Source organism: Conger conger, chromosome 1 (genome assembly GCF_963514075.1).
Source record: "Conger conger chromosome 1, fConCon1.1, whole genome shotgun sequence".
NCBI lineage: Eukaryota > Metazoa > Chordata > Actinopteri > Anguilliformes > Congridae > Conger > Conger conger.
Window position 1 is genome coordinate 67,671,825 of NC_083760.1, and position 20,083 is coordinate 67,691,907.

The 20,083-nt window shown below is 39.2% G+C and overlaps 1 protein-coding gene across 3 annotated transcripts; it reads right to left on the reverse strand.

The window, feature by feature from the left end:
- Positions 1-1,929: 1,929 nt before the first annotated feature.
- LOC133114544 (tubulin polymerization-promoting protein) lies at positions 1,930-19,413 on the reverse strand. 3 transcript variants are annotated; one of them, XM_061225201.1, is made up of 5 exons: positions 19,316-19,413; positions 10,980-11,063; positions 9,508-9,834; positions 5,559-5,712; positions 1,930-4,654 (listed from the first exon to the last, which is right to left on the reverse strand). In XM_061225201.1, the coding sequence occupies exons 3-5, from the start codon at positions 9,828-9,830 to the stop codon at positions 4,451-4,453; spliced, it is 681 nt and encodes a 226-aa protein (XP_061081185.1). In that variant the 5' UTR covers positions 9,831-9,834; positions 10,980-11,063; positions 19,316-19,413; the 3' UTR covers positions 1,930-4,450. The 3 variants fall into 3 exon arrangements, with proteins under 3 accessions (XP_061081185.1, XP_061081505.1, XP_061080421.1); XM_061225521.1 differs by having other exon boundaries at positions 10,980-11,060; positions 19,316-19,403; XM_061224437.1 differs by lacking the exon at positions 19,316-19,413 and adding an exon at positions 12,270-12,541.
- Between the last annotated feature and the right edge of the window lie 670 nt (positions 19,414-20,083).

The following is a 20,083-nucleotide window of genomic DNA, read 5'->3' on the forward strand; positions in this document are numbered from 1 at the left end:
AAGTTGCGCTTGTATCCAATTAAACAGGACCCTCCGATTCTCAAATGCAATGCTGTCAGTCAGTGAATTACTCCTACACAATACAAACAGGTGTAGATATTAAAGATCTAACTTTATTGCAAAGAACAATGTCAAAACACGTTGCATGCACCAGGGCACGACAGCATAAAGGGACATTTTTGTAATAAAAGACAGTAGTACTCCAAATAAAATGTACACAGTATTTGGCATTAAGCACACAGGTAACATCAAAATATACTTGAAATACTGAAACAAATACTTCACCAGATGGTTGCTTGTTTGGGATGATGCCATAAAAATGAGACACTTCATGTAAGGAATTTTAAATGGAATAGTTGAGAAATTGTAAATTATTTGTACATTATTTCAGTTTTTGTGAGTGTTTTCATTTGGACCTTAGTATCTAAAGTATCCTTCATCGCACACAAATACTGTCTGGACCAACTGAAAATCATGGTCATATTAAACAACTTCAGAAATGGAACTTCCCCTTGAATAAATCAGGACAGAATATTTATGTACGAAAATGTTTGTATAATTGAAAAATATATTTCCTATAAAAGTATAACCTCTGTCAACTATCTTAGTCTTCAAACTCCTTGAATACCCATATAAAATTCTGTAACAGTCTTGACCTTTTTACCCTGCTATAATTCTAGGTAGGATCCATGTTTTTCTACCTATAAAAGTGCCAGCACCAGTTATTCAACTACACTTCAGTTCTGTAGCTATATATTTATTTCATAATCACAATTCACTATAATGCACCATTTAAGAATTAATTATGTTTTTTTATTTTCATTTAAAACTTGAAACTTTCAGGTGCACTCCACAAATTTGCAATGCTGCCAATTAAAATATGGTGAAGAGCTTCAGTAAGACATTGGTCTTACAAAGTCAGTGTTAATTTCTTAAACATCTAGAATGAGTGAGTTGTAGTACTGTTATATTATTTGTTTATGAGTATTTCCACTTGTCTATGATGGCTCATTGAGGCCATGCTAAATAACCTTTTTTTGTGATCACAATACATTTATCTCAGGATTTGTTAGCACCAAACGGTTATCTCCAGATCACAAATATGACATGATTTTGAATAAAAGCCTAAAATATCCTGATCATCCTGAACATCTTCTGAATCTGGACCTGTCACCTGTGGCTGGCAGCCTTCAGGGTGGTGGACAATTTGTGGTACATTAAGGTACATCAGTAGAGCAACTTACTGAATGTAAATATTGTACATATACATTTATAGGTTTGCAGCAGTGGATTTTTACTGATGCAATTCTGGTACTCAGGTCAGTACTGTACTCAAGTAAACAGAAGCATTTCCTCATCTGGGAATCACACCACCAACCTAAACCTAGCACCTGAACCATTAGCCCACTATTACAACGGTTTTATTTTGGACCTTCTAATGAAATATAGCATAAATCTAGATGAACATTAGGTTGTATGACAAAGAGGCATTTAATCAATAGTAAACAGCAGTTGAAATTGTACTTCCCTCTAGGGTCTTTCTGCGAATTTATCCCTGGTTATGGGTATGCACATTGTTGTACGTCGCTCTGGATAAGAGCGTCTGCCAAATGCCAATAATGTAATGTAATGTAATGTAAACAGTGTTACATATTTTGGTGTTTTCCAATTAACACAAAAGCTGGAACCACCATATGAGATCCTTGATTAAAAGGGCAGACAACCTTGATCTTAGAGGGCCACTGGGATTTTATTCCACTTTTACTTAAGTAATTGGATTGCTTATTCTAAATAAATGATACTGAGAAAGTTCAAGTGCTTTGATTTAAGACCTGCTATCTCATTATTCATGAGCTGATAGCAGTCACAAAACATGGAGCCACACTGCATGACTATTACATGCCAGAAAATTAAATATTTACTTCTTGGGTTTTCTTTTAAACATCCTCTACTTAATTACTGAATTTGGATTTCACAATACGTTGAGGTTCATGATATGTTTCATTGTAAAGTACATGCTGGTAAATTCTGCAGCACGTATAATGCATCGTGGTGGCAGTTGTAAGACCTAAAGCTTGGTTTAAAATAAAATACATCTATTTCTTATGTATGTACGGCTTATGTGCATAATTAGTCATGTCACAGTTGGAGACCATCTTCTGAGGAGAAATAGCAAATGAGAAATCATTAAGCAAAGCAGAAGCCTCAGCGACAGATCTGTCCAAAAGGAAAGATTGGGAGAAGGTACAGCCAATCCAGGCAAGACAAGCTGGATAAAATATATTTTTCATCATGTCATTCCCTCTCAAGATCTCTCAGACGCCCTCAGAGTCACGTGTGTGCATTCATAGGCAGAACATCACAAAACGTTTTTGCTGGAGCCTAAAGCTTGTGAAACAAAGTGCAACATCTCAAGCTTTGGACTTCACTTCCCAATATGTTCTGTGTAACAGTTTGTGACATCCTGCTTTTGAGTGTACTTCACAGTTGATGCAAGGCTGGTGCAATCACCAAGATGCAACCTTTTCAATGTGATAAATGTGATTTGTTCTATTCTCCAAAACCATCACATTGTTCTGGCACTGAGACATCATCTTCTGAAGATTTATCTTACATTAAACCATGAGGTGCATATACAGACCACTTATTTACAATGTAATACAATACATATGATGCACATACTGTAGAACAGAAATGAAGTACCAGTAAGAGCAGTCAGTGTTTTGTTTCTTGTTAATTCTACAATATATGAAGCATTTTTGTACTTGCTATATATTATACCAACAATACATGTATATAAAGGAATAAACCAATCAGATATCAAGAAAGGATAATTAAGTACAATCAAGCAAACACCTCAGCTCATGTACATATGAATATATAAGTCCATATAATATAGTCCTATAACTGCTGGAGCTTCTATGTGGAAAGTGAGTTTTCTTATCCCTGATTTATACCTTGTTTGGTTGTCCAGTAAGTCTGGTATCTCAGAAGTGTTGCTATGTATAGGTGCCTGAGCACCTGTCCCCTTTGCCCCAAATGCTCAATACGCCCCTGTGCTTGGATTTAAAAAAAATTGTATTATTGTTGCTTTCATTAATTAAAATGAATTCACTTTGGTAAAATAATATATTCGGTTGATGTGCCCTTTTCTCACTCTGAGCATCTGCTCCATGATAGGCTCTCTGCATGGACTTTATATACTGTATGTTCTCCATACAGTGGTATGATATTGTGGCTAAGTGTTGACACAAACACTATTATTTGACATCATTTTTATTTTACTCTTTTCCCATCCAGATAAATCCTCTGTATTGTGTGTAATGTTGGGAGATATTCATGTTATTATTTAACCTGTTTGCAATACATAAAAACACTTGTTTAGCTGGTTTGCTCAAAACATGAATTTGAAACTGAATTTGAGTATAAAAATGGGAATACAAATTGGGCACATATTTCTACATTGCCACTATACACAAATCAGCATACAGCACCAAAATAAATTGACATAACAATGATGAAGTTCAGCAGATAAAAAAGAGAAGCCTAAGTCATAAACAGGGTTACATTTTTTTACATAAAGATAATTACAACATTCCAATTAGCACTGATTACGGTTTAAAGAAATGTACACTTTGATCCGTAACAGAATATTCAATCGATATTATTCTTTGTAGAAGTTCAGAATTGGTAAAGTAGATTAAGGGCAAAAATGCATCCACACTTAAATTTGGACCATTCTTCGAATGTTTGATAATAGAAAAGGACAACATTTATAATTTCTATGACAAATACAGTACACTTCACTATCCCAAAGGGAAACACACAGTTGAAAAAAAAGTAAAATATTGGTCTCAAGATACCCTACATCCACTACACCAGCAAAACACAAGCGTTAAGAAACAAATAAAACAATAAGTAGAAAGCATATTAAATTGTGTGCACTTCAATGTCAGCTGTTAAAGATTTCCTCATTTTATGTAAAGGAAAAGCCATTATCAAAAATAAAGTAAAAGTGCAATCTTTACACAGCTAACCTTCTCTGTCAAAAACAGTGTATTTTGTATTATTCTGCAATTTTCACTGGGCATAATGTTATTTATAGCTTGTTAACATTTCTAATTCCCCAAATGATGATATCACTTCAAAATGAACTCAGATGTTTCTGCTTTTTCATGGACCTTGGTGGCTCACTGAACGCTTGCCAGTAATACGCTGTTTGTAAGGAATGTAGTGGCCAGTGGTGTCTTTGTAAGAGCAAATGTAAATGATATTCCAGTTCTCACATCAGAGGAACAAAGAAGCTCACAAAGTCTCACTCACCAATAAAAGAAAACAGGTAGTTGACGTGAAAATATGACATCCGGTCCTTTTTTTGTGCTTTCTCTGAGTTCTTAGAAAACTATTATCATGGCTGTTTTGCTTATCTACGGCTCTCCATCCTGTGTCCTCACATTGGCTTTTGTGGGGATTTAACTTTCTTCTCATACGAACCGGCGTGCTTGTATCCAGAGACATATCCGGATTTGTCCACCAGCTCTACGCGCCCTGCCTTGCCCTTTCCTCTCCCCGACTCGTCGAAACGCTCCTTATGGGAGCCGGTGAACTTGGTGGTGTCTGTCAGACGCGACACGGTCGGTGAAGCAACAGCTCTCTGGGTTGGAGGAGATAAGAAAGGAAGATATAGTGCTTGGAACCTTACCCTGGCATCTGTAATGTGTTCAGTGCCTGGCATTTGTTAAACTCACTACAGTTGGCCACAGTCACCAAAATGAGACAGGGAAGTATTATCTCATGCCAATTTAAAACTTCAATATATTTCAATATGCTACAACATGCCAGTATTCAAGCTACAGAACAGCCATTCTAGTGAAGATCTGATCAAGTCGTAATGCTGATCAAGTCGTAATGCTCACCACAAGGTGGAAGCAATATCCCCACGGCCGCACTGCACTGCATCAGGACATTCTGATACTAAAGACATTTGGAATATACATCCTACATAGCCTGTCTTTGCAGACATTGAAATAAATGTAATCACCAATTATGGTCATATACTGTAGCTAATAATAAGTGTTGGAAAAGCAACCATAGTCTCTTACTCCATAATCAGATGTAAAGCTACATGTATTTTCCAGTGATATCTGTTATCTGTTTCAGTTAACTTTGAGCTGTATTGTTGGCACAGTTTGAAATGTATTAGTCTTTTATTCTTAAAACACATTAACATTTGAACAGCACAAAAACATTGCCACGTGCTTTGTTCAATAAAATTAAGTACACACAGTATATGCACATTCATAGTTTTGCTTGTGGAATTTTGAAGTTTGTTTATTAATGATAAGCTAATATTATCAAGCACTGCTGATATTTCCAATATACTACATGTCATGGAAATATTAGTGTTTTTCTATTTTATGTCTTTATTATTTATTTGAATCCCCATTAGTTGTTGCCAACAATAAGAATAAATAGTACTGAAATCGCACCATTTCTATAAGTACAGTATGTAAATCTCACATCATGATGCACAGAGATATGATAGAGTTGTGTTTTACCGTGACTCCTGATATAATGGGCGATTTTCCCTCCACCAGCTTGAAGACCTCCTCCGCAGCCTCCTCTCCAGTCTTGTCCTTATATCGTTTCCTGGCCAGCTCCGCAAGCGCCTCCTTGAACTGGTCAAATGTAATGGTGCGACAGGATTTATTCCTGAAATGCGACAAGGACCAGAGATTAGCTAGGATTAGCTAGGATGCAAACAAAAAACAAGTCAACATGGCACATCAACATTTCACACCACACCACATACACATCTGTTTTCGGCTTGATCGGAACAACAATATGCTTTATACTCTTTATATTTATTTTCAAAGTAAACTCAATCCTGATCACAAAACACTTCAGGTAGAACATAAAAACCACACAAGGAGCTATTTGGTTCAGAGCTATGTTTAGATAATAGGCCACTTCAGAGCAACTTCTCATAAGAGAGTTGAGTTTCCCAATGGTGTTTGTGAGAACTGACTGCACTGTATTCCTGCCCATGTGTGATCTCACAAAAGTACAAGTATGTCCCTGTTTGTATATTAAGCATTGGGATTTAGCCATTGCTGGAATGTTGTATGGAGAGTTATTTTAATAGGTGATATCTTATGTGTTCATCAGTACTTCATTTCGTAGTCCTGTCCTGTTGGGGTAAATGACTGCCCAGTGCTCTATGCCCAATGCCTCCTAGCCTAGAGACATTAAAGTTCAGCCATACTCCCATCAAAGACGTTTCTCACATCAAGGGGACATAAATCTATTGAGTCTGTCTGTGGGACACTTCATGTCTATGTTTAAAAAACCGCATAGTAACACAAATACAAACAGCCATTGCCGTGGAGATAAATCACCTAAACAAAAGCCCACTGGCCTGCTGTCGCCCTGGGTTACCAGCTGTCATAGCAACACACCATGGTAAACACGCCTGTTTGGGTTTATTATTAATTTGACTTCTTCAGTGACCAGTTTTGTTTGGGCGATCACTTGGTGTTGAACCCTTCAGAGTGTCGTTCCTCTAGCTCTGTTCCACACTGTGCAGTGTCAGATGTGAAATTCTAAAACTTCCAGCTGGCGAGCTGAATATCAGGACATGTTTGCGTCTGCTGTAAATCTACCTCCTTATATTGCATTCCGAGGTCAATGCCAAGACATCACAAATGTTTACGAATCAAAACATCATGAACGACCAAGGCTATAACAAGATTATTCTAAAAGCACACATGATCTCCAAATACAATTTTACTGCAGGGTCTGCAGTTTAGGTTTGTTGTAGTATCTCGGTAGGACGCTGGGCAGACCAGGCAGTCCCTATTATGAAGATTTTCTTTCCAGCTTGGAGAGAAGTGGTATCTCCCAGTTCTACTGTGAGCTAGTGGTATTCAAAATATTAAGAATCATCACGTGTGTGAGTGCAAGTGTGAACACTCACAGGGCGATCCAGAATTATGTGGTGCAGTTATGCCAGTTAGCACTGGTACAGTCACTGAATCTGCAGTAGACCTGTGCATCATAGGATGAGCCACCCAATTCATTCTCCATTTTTGAGATAGAATGGAGATTTGATTTGCTTTTCATATGCAGTCCTCCAGACTAGGTGCCGTACAGGTCTGCAGATTTGAGTCTCTACGCTGCTGCCCACTCTCCCACTCATATTCAAGGATAGAACAGCGCCTCCCCTCCCCCACAAGAATTCAGCCTCTCTCCTGAGGCTGTCTACATAACATACACAGCTTTGCTAGGATCCTACTGTCCTACAGCCCAAAGAAGCCTCATAGCGCTTGGGTGAGACATAAAGAAACACAAAGCAGAAGGTCAATGGATTTGCGCCTTAAGGGCATGGGTTGGAATGCCTGTTGACACACCTTTACTGATAAATGCTACATTCTACATTCGTCACACTCATAATGAATAAGGGACAGAATTGGAGAGGGAGAGAATATGAATTGAAGCAACGTGAGACAGTGCTGTGTATGTGCCTTTGGATTAGGATGTCTGCCAGATATGTGAATAAAAAAACAGACTGTGGGCTCTCTAAGGCTCTTTCTTGGCATAGTGGGGTCACATGACTTCCATCAAAATATTGCATCCCAGCCTAAGCAGATTTTCCTTCCATTGTAAGGGAGCATTTTTAGAAAATGAATTGGCTTTAACATCATTCTATTCCTCTATTTTTCTCTTTCTTTCTTATTAGGGAAGCACAATTGCAGGCCCGCCCCATTGCTGTAAGATCCTCTGTGACAGGCTAACAGGTGTGTCCTCTGAAACGTGCACAGCCAGTCACTGCTTCCTTTCATTCTGCAGTCCAACAGCTTTGCAATGGGGACAACACTACTTATGGCTCCAGACCGACTGCAGGTGCCTGACTGACATACCAGGGTCTCGGTAACGTTTCCTTTTACAAACCCCTTAGTATTACGTATTCATCAGCTAAATATGTGGTAAGAATAGCGCATAATTGGTAATTACCAATATAGTAATTGTGGTAAAATGGGTCAATATGATTACCTATTGGTGTTACTATTTTGTAGTTCTCAAAGATTTAGCTAGGATACAGCCTTAGTGGAATTGTATACATAACTAGACACTACTTATTAATAAAGGAGATTCCTAAAACATATTACTTACCTATTTTTTGGGTAATCACCTAATTATGTTATCTTTTTAAAATGTATCTACCTGGTAAATACCTAGTACCTAGCGGACTGTAAAAGGAAGTGTTCCAAGTTTCTCCTGACATGGGGAGCGCTCCGTTTGCACACCCTTAAAGTCACCAGTATAGTCCTCCACACCATCCCCCACTGTTTGCTAATACTCTCACTTTGATTGGATTTCCTTCAGGTTTCTTGGTGAATTCTACTCAACTGTGATAGAAACCTATTCAGTACCGATGGACCAACCCACAGACCCACACTGAGCTCAGCAATTCTGGTCCAGCCACATACATGCAAAAGGTAAAGCAAAAGGTTTGCAGTGAAACTTTGGTTTGGAAGCTGGGTGGGACAGTTAGTGCCGCACAGACAAGATATTCATGCCAATCCATGACCTTTGATATCCAAGCAGTATTTCATTTTTCATTTATCCACAGGAAAATCAATATGCATTGAATAATCTCCCCAATGCAATAAGCCTCAGTCACTGGCCCAGAGTAAAAGGTCGTTCCTTCCGCTGGTTGCTGTTTGGACGCTGTCATGTGGAATGATCTTTATTTAAAGCTCAGCCGGGGAAGAAACAAATCTATTTATTTCACTGCTTTGTAAACCTGTGAGGAGGCAGTGCATACATATAAACAGGACAAAGATGATCACAAATCACTGCACTTCTTAAAGTATCCACTGACAGTCCCTTATTCATTAATGCACACATTAAAACACACTAACCATGGATCCGTTTGAGGGAAACTGAGATATGTCATCTCTGCAACCAAAGCACGTCCCCAATAATACAACACATGACAGCTTTTTCCATTACAAATACAATGGATCTCCCAACATAATTTATGCAATGTATACTATTAAACGTTATTGTGAATTAATATGTTGTCACAGAACCCAATATTATAAACACTGTTCTGGCCCAGAATAACAGCTGGAAGAATGCAGTTCCCAAACCCTAAACTTTTGATATAGTGCTGTGTTTGCAATAATTTTTTCGGTGGAACATGTCAAAACAAATTTACTGTGAGTTTCGTATTTTTGAATTGAATAGAATTGAAGTGATTTTAAAAAAATATGAAGGCTGCAAAGTGTGCCCCAGTCTGAGGACGCAACAAAAAGGTACCAAATTAAAATTTTAAGCAACCAACAAAGTTCTGGTCTCTACTACTCACAATTATCAAAGTTTATTCAAAAATAGGGGCTGGGTTCAAAAATGCCAAACCTATCCTTGAACAAAAGCTTTGCCTCCCCTCCACAAAAGATACACCCTCCTCAACCAATAGGAAGACGGGAAGCGCAGACATACTTGACTTTGGTGAAGACGATGTCGACGTCGGTGAGCGTGATGGACTTCCCGTCGATGACGCCGCAGTCCTTGCACAGCTTGGACCAGTTCTTGCCGTGTAGATCCTTTCCGGTGGCGCGCGTGTCCCCGTGGATGGCGAAGCGCCGGAAGGACTCCTCCAGCGCCGTCAGCTCCACGGGCGTGGCGGACCCCGCCCCGCCCTCGCTGGTTCCGTTGGACTCGGAGGAGAGCCTCTTCATCGACCGCTCCTTGGAGTTCTCGCTCGGTGGACGGAGGGGCGATTGCTGGGGGTGTTTCGCCATCTGGACTTTAAACTCCGCCATTTCGCTGGGGAGCAAAAGAAGAACAAAGCATGATGTCACATGCTGAGGAACAATGCATGCAGTTTCAGCATTTCTGAACTTTTTCAGACAGCTCTAGCTAACTAGTAGCTAGCTAAAATTGGCTAAGAGACTTGATATGAATAATATATGTGCAGAACTATGCACAATATGTGTGCACATCAACTTTTGTATAAGTATGTAACATGAATGTGTGACAGTAGCATCATGTAGGCCCTGCATGGCTACAGTTTTTAAGCAGGTAGCAGGCTATCATTTGGTTTGCTTTTTCTTTTTTTTCACTTTTTCTGCAGTAGTAAGAAATAGTTTAGTTTGATGGATCTTGTAGCCAAACATGTCACATTTTGCAGGCTTGATCTGCCAACTGACTTTCAAACGGGCCCCTAAAAGTCTGGCAGATTGCTGGGTTACACCCGCCTGTGTGAAATGGGCCTCTGTGAGCCAGTGAGGTTACCTGTGTCTCTAACTGCACTGCACTGCAACAGGCCAATAAGGTAAACCTGGGACACAGCCAGCAGTTATTCATAGGCTGTGTTCTGTAATTACAGGCAGGGAGGCTGAGATGCTGGCAGGCCACTGACAATCAGATGGAAAATCAGATGGAAAATTGTATAGCCTCATTAACCTGCACTTTACAATTGTCCTCTGAATGTAAAATCTGATCTGCTCAGGGTCATAGGATAACGCGGACACATTTATCCAGGGCAAGTTATTTACCATCCTTTTTTACCCATTTACTGAAATATTATAAGTTCACTGTAACGCTCAACAGCAGTACCCAGCTCCACATACTATGCTGAACAAAATATAGCAGTACAATAGATACTGTTCTCAATATGGTTATTAACGGGCTACACTGTACTACTATAGAATACTACTATAGATACTCTCTCTTATCAACACAATACATCAATCACACTGTACTACAATTAACCACTGCCTGTAGACACCACACTCTACATGACCCTCTTAACCAAATTACAGACTATGCTAACTACACTAACGCTAACACTCACTGTAGCCCTCTAAACAGCTGTTACAGCTCTACTTATACAGCATAATTACATACTCATGGCTCTATTAACAAAATGACACACTCCTATACAGCATATCTACAAATAGCATACTCACTGTGGCCCCGCTGTATCTGTCCAGACGTCTGTTTGTCCCGCCTTACTGATCACTGCTGGTCTTTTACACTTTCTCTTTGCACTGCTGAGGAAACAGAAACAAACATGCACTTACATTTTTGAGAGAAGCCTGAAAGCAAAGTACAAAGTGTCTTATATTCTCACTTTCACTTGAATAATCGTACTCATAACTGAACCACTGCACACCATAATATTTATGGCACAATATTTCTGCATTGATACTGGTGCCTATCTACCTGGCACGTAGCCCAAGCACTAAACCTGCGGTGACTTGAACCCACTTCAATTATCTACCATGGTAGACTTGATAATGAATTGCCAAGTTAATGAACTATACTACCTACATCTACAAGAACAAGGCCTAAAGACATGCTCACTGAGTTACAAAAGGTCAAGCCGACAAAGTAAGCTATATATTCACACATGTGCACATGCATTTGGTAAGCATTTGAAAGGACTTAAGTTACACATGTGCCCTTATTATAAGAAGAAATACACAGTTGTTTATTGTTTTAGCTTTTACCATATGGGATTCTAAATGGCACTGCAGCTTACATGTATAAGTTTAGTAGCAAGCAATATTTGTGACAGCAACCCCAAAGACTTCTGCTTCCTGCTTCCTGTTGCTAAACAGCATTTTTACCTATTGAAACACTTTGTTTCCTCTCACATGCAATGGAGGTTTTAAACCAAGGACTGTGCAGACAGCATATAACATTGACACTGTATTTTCAGGTTAAGAACTTTTTTTTGTTCAGGTTTGAGAAGCCATCTGTTGGCACATCATATCATTCATATTCATGGTGACTTACATAGCCAATGTTGCCAGATAGGGCCACACAGCTGGACCCTTGCTGTGCAAGAGTGCAAAAACTCTCCTGAGTCACACCTGTAACCTTCAGACTAAAGATCCAGTTCTGACTCTGCACTGCGCTCCATTACAGAATCAACAATAATACAACGTTTTTTTACTTTTAATTTCTATATACTGGTTACCAAATAACCATATTCATTACTTGCAAATATAATTGTCTTTGGATAGGTACTCAATGAAGGTAGAAATTCCAGAGGATGTTTATGAAGCTGAGTTGTAAGGTAGGTTGAATACCAGCAGTGTCCCACTACCCACATACCGAGCATTCTTTCACGGAGCCCACCTCTCCACATTCAATACTGAAGACAGCAGACCGTGAGCCACAAGACATCCTGAAGCAGTCCCTGCTAATTTACTGTGGGATTTTCAACCGTACATCAACCCAAGCAAGCTCACCTTTCAACTGTTCCCATAGCACAGGCCAGACCGTGACCGTAGCCTCACAGAGCCGGGGTTGCCATGGCAAAGCTCACAAGTCTCAGTCACAGGCAGCCAGTCAGAGTCAGCTGGCAGTCTCAAGGGCAGTTTCCCCTTCTGTGTTTAAGTCTTCTGCCCTGCTGCTGGACTGCAGACGTCCATGTGCCAGGAAAACCAAGACCAAGGCCTACGTATACTGACCTCCAAATCACAGGTGAAGTTCACGGCTGAAATACTAAAGTCCCAACACGACAGTATGGAAAACTAAATCCCTCACTCTGTTGTACAAATGAGGTCCAAGCTAAACATTTTTTATTCAGCAAATACAGCCCACCCTCCTCTCTCTGGGTCAGAACAGGACTTAGCAATAGGATTCTTCCCATTTCTTTATACGTATGTGTTGAAGAAAGAAAAAGCAATTTCAGGCATTATGCAAATCCCCTGAACAGGGCACAAAAACTAAAACACATGTGGTCACTTACTGAACACACTTGTATATTGTTACCCATTCAAAAACAAACAAAAGATAATAAATCACTGTCAATATACCCATTGAAGAGTGGGCACACTGGGACCCTGTTGTGTGGAGAAGTGTCAGCATTGTCCGGAGTCCCCTCCGTTCCCCTAACAGCACAGAGTGACATCGCAGAGTGTCACCGCAAGGAGGGGGTGCACATTCGAACATGATGAATTCATTCAGCGAGGAATACCGGCTGTCACAGATAAAGCTGAAGAATATGTCAGGCTTAGAAAGACAACCCCTGAACTGACATCATGCACACACAGGCTACCTGAGGCAGACAACCTGAATCAGGAAGTAGGTCACATGCTGTACTCGAGTTTAGACACAGAATTAACGTAACTACAACTCAGAGGTGAGAGTAAATAAAGATATTGTTCATATAAAAATATATATTTTAACTGAATCATTTGTTTCCATACTTGTTTAGTTGTCTTATCCAGAATACTGTCTACCCAACCAGATAGTTTTGCTGAGATGTGACAAATTTTCTAGATTTGATGACTTTCATAGATGCATAATGAATCCACCAAATCTACATTAAAAAAATATTAAACATCAATAGAGCTTAAGAATGCACATTCTAAACAATAACTATTTCTTCTACTGTGGGAATCCCTCAACTGTGTCCACGCATGTTTCCGACGAAGCACACCAAAGCAAATCTTTCCACTGATTTGACAATTATCGAAAACAACCTTAGGATATTGTCCTAAGGAGTATAAGAGGTATAAAAACTATTCTAGTAGAAAAAACTTTTTTCGAATTAGAGTAGATACAGGACTGACTATTTTTCATATGCCAGCAACACACTGTCAAATTGTGTCAAGCTGCATAAGTTCCAGCATGTACCCTGTTGAGTCAGTTTTCTCAATATATTGAAAGTTAATCTGAAATTGAAGGTAAATACAAAAAAATATGGCTCTCCTTAGTATGCAAGGGAGGTTTTCGTAAATGTTGTATTTATTTACTGTGACACTCTTGTCTCTTTAAAAGAGACATCTTTGGAGTCCTTTGTGTTCTGGAGAGTGCACAGCCTCTGTCCTTTGTCTGGGACAATGGGCACTCTTCATAGTTTTTGTTGCCCTCTGTAATCATTGCCTTACTGCCACAGGAACTGTTACAAACATTCAGTACAGCTCACACCAAATACAAATCCTGACCAATATTTACACAAACACACACATACTGCAGTCAAACATTAGCCACCATGTGTAAGATTGATTGTGCAACCTCCAGTATTCACATTGTCCTCAATCACACCTCTCAGAAACACCATGAACCTTGATGATGTCATGGCCAGATTTAGTCATGCTCCTGGGTTTCGGGGTATGCTGTATCAAACTCCATGTACACTCTGAAATTGCATAGGTAAAATATAAATATAGATAAAAATATAGATAAAAATAGATAAATACATATTTATTTCCTCTCCATTAATAAAAAGATATCGGCAGATCTTCTGGTTTTACACCAATTACTCTGCTGTTTTGTTTAGTTCACTCATCCTTTTTGTGAATCTCAGGAAAACAAACTGAGCAGATGAGCGCACGTTTGCATGTCTTGCCTAGGGGGCGGAAACGCACTGCAGTCCAGCGCTTGGATAATAATCGGCCTACTTTCCACTCATTTTATTTTTAGATCTGAGATATTTCATGGCTTATAGTATGTGCACTTTAAAATATGTAAGCACACAGCACAATTAATAACAAGGCTGAGACTGAATGTTCTGGAGGACTGGGTGAGGACCAAACGCCATGGCAGTCAGGGAAGCTCTCAGAGAATGAATTCCGTCAGGCAGAGCCAGGATCCCTCGGCCTACAGCGCGCCCATCTGCCCCCAGCTCTCTCCAGGTCCTGTCTGATGGCTCATCTTGTGCAGGAATGCCTCCCTGCATGCAGGCCATGAATGCTCAATCTTTCAGCACCAGAACCATCAGGCCCCAACCCCTAACCCAACCCCCAACTGCCTATGCAGCTCTGATGACCTCATCAGTCATGCACTCATTACGGCCCCAGTGGGTTCAAATCCCTGCTTTGTGTGACTCTCTTGAGTACTATTTGCACAGTTAGCATGTATTGCTGGTGTACTCTCGAACAAGGCACTTAAGGTGTAACTATATCCTGCAGTGAAAGGCATGAAAAAAAAAAGACCTCAGTAGCTGTGGACACAAGCATCTGCCGAGCAGCATGTGACAATAGACATTAGTGTACGGGGTCTTATACAGTGAGAGAGAAGAGCATAAAGAGTGGCAAACTTCACTACAGTACCACAACTCACACACAGCACTCACTTCTGTCACAGTCATACCAACAGGGCGAGAGGCGCAGCACTCTGCGAGAGCATGCCTGTCTGTAGTCTAGCAGAAGAACAGTTCACACACTGCTGAGAAGGGCGTGCTGTAGCAGGCTATCCTCAAATCATCTCCTGAGCGTCTACAAACTATCGCCTCACATTGCATCACACTGTTTGCTCAGCAGAATGTGCCTTACATAAGCCATGGCCTTCATGGTATGTTATATACAGTGTAGCTATTATAATGTACATTAGCACCACATGGTTTTTATTTTAATTTTCTAAATTTGACAATTTCAAAATATTCATTGGCTTCCAAGATTGAATGTTAGACAATAGTCAATGGGACGTGAAATCCTGCCTTGTATTTTTGAAAAGAAGCCCTTCCTATCAGAGGCCTAGGCCTAAGGCAAACTCATTCTTTAAACCAGGAGCTGGCTGACACTATATTTAAAAATGTCAAATTATACATCCATATAATCTTTCACAATATCAATATTTTATTTTTGATTAATTTTGGGGACTGGATGGATGGATATTTTTATATTGCAAATGGCAAGCATTGAAGCACTGATCCAAACACATTGGCAATCGCATGCACATGTGCAGTCCTTGCTCATTGAGTCTTACACTGCATATATATATATATATATATATATATATATATATATATAATTTGAGTCTTCAGCAGCATTGAGACAGACTCTTATTTCTATGACTTTTCTGCTAAATAAGACAAAATATCACTCTCCACAAGATTAAACCATGATAAACAAGGTCTCTTTTATCCATTTTTGTTTTCCAAAAGAACAGTAAGTGAAAAACAGGATCTTATTCACTACACTACACTGCTCCTCCTCAGTACCAGACCAGTCTCCTTGGACATGAAGCTGAGAAGAAAGCAGCCTCTGGAAGTTTTTAATGTCAGAGGAGGCTAATATGGGGGCTTGGTTACCTGTGGTATAATTATACATCAACTGCAGTATAAACAACATCTCATACTGGCTCACACTCATTAAACCTCCCACATGTTCAAAACCATATAGGACACCAACAAAAAGGGGGCATTCTGCAAGGCTTCACAGCACGTATGTATGGTAGTTGATGTTTGTTGTATAGTGACTCCCTAATATGCAAAACAAATGTTGTAAGAAGTATCCTCATACATACATTTACAGAACTGTACTTCCAGTATTTATGATATAATCATTATATGATGATTATGATATATAATGAGTATGTTATAATCAGTAAATGTACTTCATAATACACCTAATCTGTCTTCCAAAAATAACTCCCTAATTTGGTTACTTTTTGACTAGTCATTTTTTACTGCAAGTTCCTAGCAGAGTTCATGACTTACAAATCCATCAATGGTAATGTTTTTATTCAAACATAGCCACTATACAAGTAAAACAATGTCATCACTACGGCTTTAGAGTCTTTGGAGTTCCCTGGAACAGATCCAAACCTTCAAACTCATTGAAATTCTTACCTCTACTAATTCCAACCAGGGCCCTGTTTCCTCAGTAAGAAACGTATTATGTTTAAAATACCCCTTTGACAACTCATACAGTGCATGTGTTTTCTTGGAAGGGAGTAACATTATTTTAGATTAGATTAACCAGGACACAGTAAATATGACATAATGTGTATACACATTTAACATGTCATGTGAAAGATGGCACACAAGACAATTGGTCAACTTTGTCCAGAGAGAAGAGCATCCTCTACTGGCTTATCAATGCCATATTCCTCAACAGGTTAACCCGACATATTAAGGACAACTTAAGCCTAACTACTATTAACCAAGTCTAGATTTGTTTTGTTTTATTGCTGTACGTGCAATCTATACTTGCTGTTCATTATGGATCTAGTTATCAACAACCTGGAGCAATCGGAATGTACCAAATATCCAGCATGTCCATTCCAGCTGATTTCTTGGAAAACACAGCATGCTACTGTAATTTATCAAAAGTGGGTGTTATAGTAGTTTTAATCGTAAATGTAACTTGCCATGAAAGGGTCGTTCAAAGTTCTCTACAGTGAGCTGATTATTTGAACTAGTAGTTTTGAGCTGTAATTTGACTACACGGCTTCATTTATCTTTGCTTCCCAGCCCCTGGTTATGATTTCACTGAATTTTCCTTGGTTACTATATAGAAGCCAAAGTACCTTTTGCAGTCAGAAGTAACCTTTTAATTGTAGGTCAAATAAAAGGACTCTCACTTGCATATTGTAATAAGAGAGGGTAAAATACCCTAATTTACATCCTGAGTTTAATCGGTCATGACAGAAGCCAGTGGCATGCTGGATATTTGGCTCAAATCTGGGGCAAATTCAGTGAGTAGCCGCATTCTCTTTTCATGTGTAACTAATTTAATATGAACATATGGGGACATCAAAAGTATTATGACTACTGAGATCTGTCCTTGGCTCCCTGTTTGTCAGTAGTTGAAATGAGAAATGATAAGAAAAAAAATAGTAAAATTCCAAAATATCATGTCTGGGGCCCCAGCAGAACTCGAATTTCATGAAATTTTAATAATAATAAAAGGCAGCAGCATTCCACAAAGAACCCTGGAGACTTGTAACAAAACGTGTCCACTGCCAACACTGATCATGGGTCAATACAGTATCTTTAACTTCTTTACATAATATCCCATTTATTTTAGCCCAAATCCTCGCCATAATGGCTGACTCACATTCATAGTCATTAGAGGCCATCAAACTGAACAACATACGTGTAAGTAGTTCACCTTTTATGACGTGCTCCTCATTATGAAAATGATAAAGATAAAAAACTGGGAACACTATCAAACTATCATTACTTCCTGTATAAATGACAACAGCTGGCCTAACTTTGGTTTGCACAATAGTAGGCCAAAAGAAGGCAATAGTTGCATTCTTTTCATAGAGTCCTTTCAGAAATGTATTATGCAACAAACATTGAAATTGTCGACAGAACAGAATAACTATTTTCCCAGGGGGTGATATTATACACTTTATTATAAACTCAATATTAAAATTTCCGAGTGAGTAATGTTTTACAGGGTCTATATGGCAAAGTGACACAGAACGGATAAATATAAAGACAGATACGATGCCAGTATTGTTCTGTGGCCCTATATACCGCAAGCAATAGGCACCCTATACTCTGAACAGACACATTCATGTAGCGTATAGAGCCAGGTCTAAAAATGAACCCAAAAAGAATGTATTATTATTAACAGAAGACATGTAGGTTGGGACTCATGCAGAAAAACAACACACACACACACACACACACACACACACACGTCATATGTGATATTAACCTAGACAGACACTGGCCAAGGGAAAGATACTAGTGGGGCAATACTTTTTGACTCCATCGAAATGTAGACCTGCTGCTCTTTGTTTTGGCCCAGGTTCTTCACCCGGTTACTGCATCTTCCAAAAACACTAACTTCATCCACCAACCCAATGTTTACTGTGTAGCTGCACTGAGCTTGAAGAATATGGTAGCCTATACAAGAGCACTGTATCTGAGTATGCCTACTCCAGGTGAAATCATTCTGCTGTCAGACGCAATATGTATGCACGTATACATAACTCGAGGAACGCTTACAATAACGAGGGTCATTGATTATTTTCTCTGTCTCCTGTTTAAAACAAAACGGAACGCACAGAAACGTTTTGTTATATTAAGGGAATGTTCTTTAGACAACAGAGCAAGACAAGTTACGTAAACTGGAATATGCAATGAATCTGACCGAACCATGGTGAAAAGGGGTCCACGTGATCATTGTTATTGTTCAATGCGTTTCGCCTGCAGCAGTCAGCGCTCCAATGGTGTTTCATCGAAGCACCGTGTTCAGCGCATTTTACTAGCGTGTGTGGGCAGAAAATAATTTCGGTTTGAAGAAAGGAAAACGTTATCGATGCCAAAACGATTAATAAGGTTAAATGTCAGATAACCAGATGGATGTTAAATGAAAACGCAACACGAAAAAAAGACACAAATAATCTAATGTGACATTGCTAAAGCTGCTTCCTGATATTTTAGTGCCAAGTGAAAGTGAAACCGACAAGTGCATAAAACACGTAAATGAACGAACACATTCTACATGCGTTATTTCTAGGGCATGTTGGTAAAGAAATACATCCGCCACAAATGTAAAATCATTCATTCCTAAAACACAACAGATGAATATATTTATTTGATTACCTGGTTCTTGCTCAATGTCTTACTGTCGTCTTAAATCAATCCAAATTGAAAGTAAATATCAACGCACAGTGCAGCAATCAGAGATGCGTCGTTCACTTTGGTCCCGCTGCTAGAATTCGAGTCCTTCGGTAGGATGGAAACCCCTGGAAGATGCCCAAAGACATTTCGCGCTCTCATTGGTTGGGGTCTTGTCAGTTGATGGGTGAGCAGTGACTGTACATGATCTTGTTTATAGTGATGTAACGTTTGCACGACCAGACACAATATTTTCGTTTACCAAATCGGATTGACATTTGATTTTATTGTTGTCTCGTCGCTTCTTTCTTCCTTAATTCCCTCGTCATGAAACAAGCCGTGCAAGTCTTCAAGTTAACGGTTTGTGAATTCCGAAATCATTGATTAGCGTGCATTGAGTGAGCTATCACTCCGTTTTAGGCACAAGCGGGCAGGTTATACAATGAATAGCAATCACATTGAAAATACAATTGTTTTTATCTGGCCATTATGTATTTCATTGGAATTTAAATTTTGTTTTTATTTCACCCTGCACGGGTTAAAATATAGGCAATCTCAGCTGCATGAAGTGCAGCCTATATATTGTAGGCAACCGCAATTTCAAGAATGATATGGATAGAATGCTCGTTTTTTTATAATGGGCACTGAAACGATGCATAGGCTACTTATAAACAGATACAAAAAGACAAGCAATCAGTTTGTGAATCAAAATTTAAGAGGAAACGCACTCGGGCTCTGGTCTGAGAACACGAT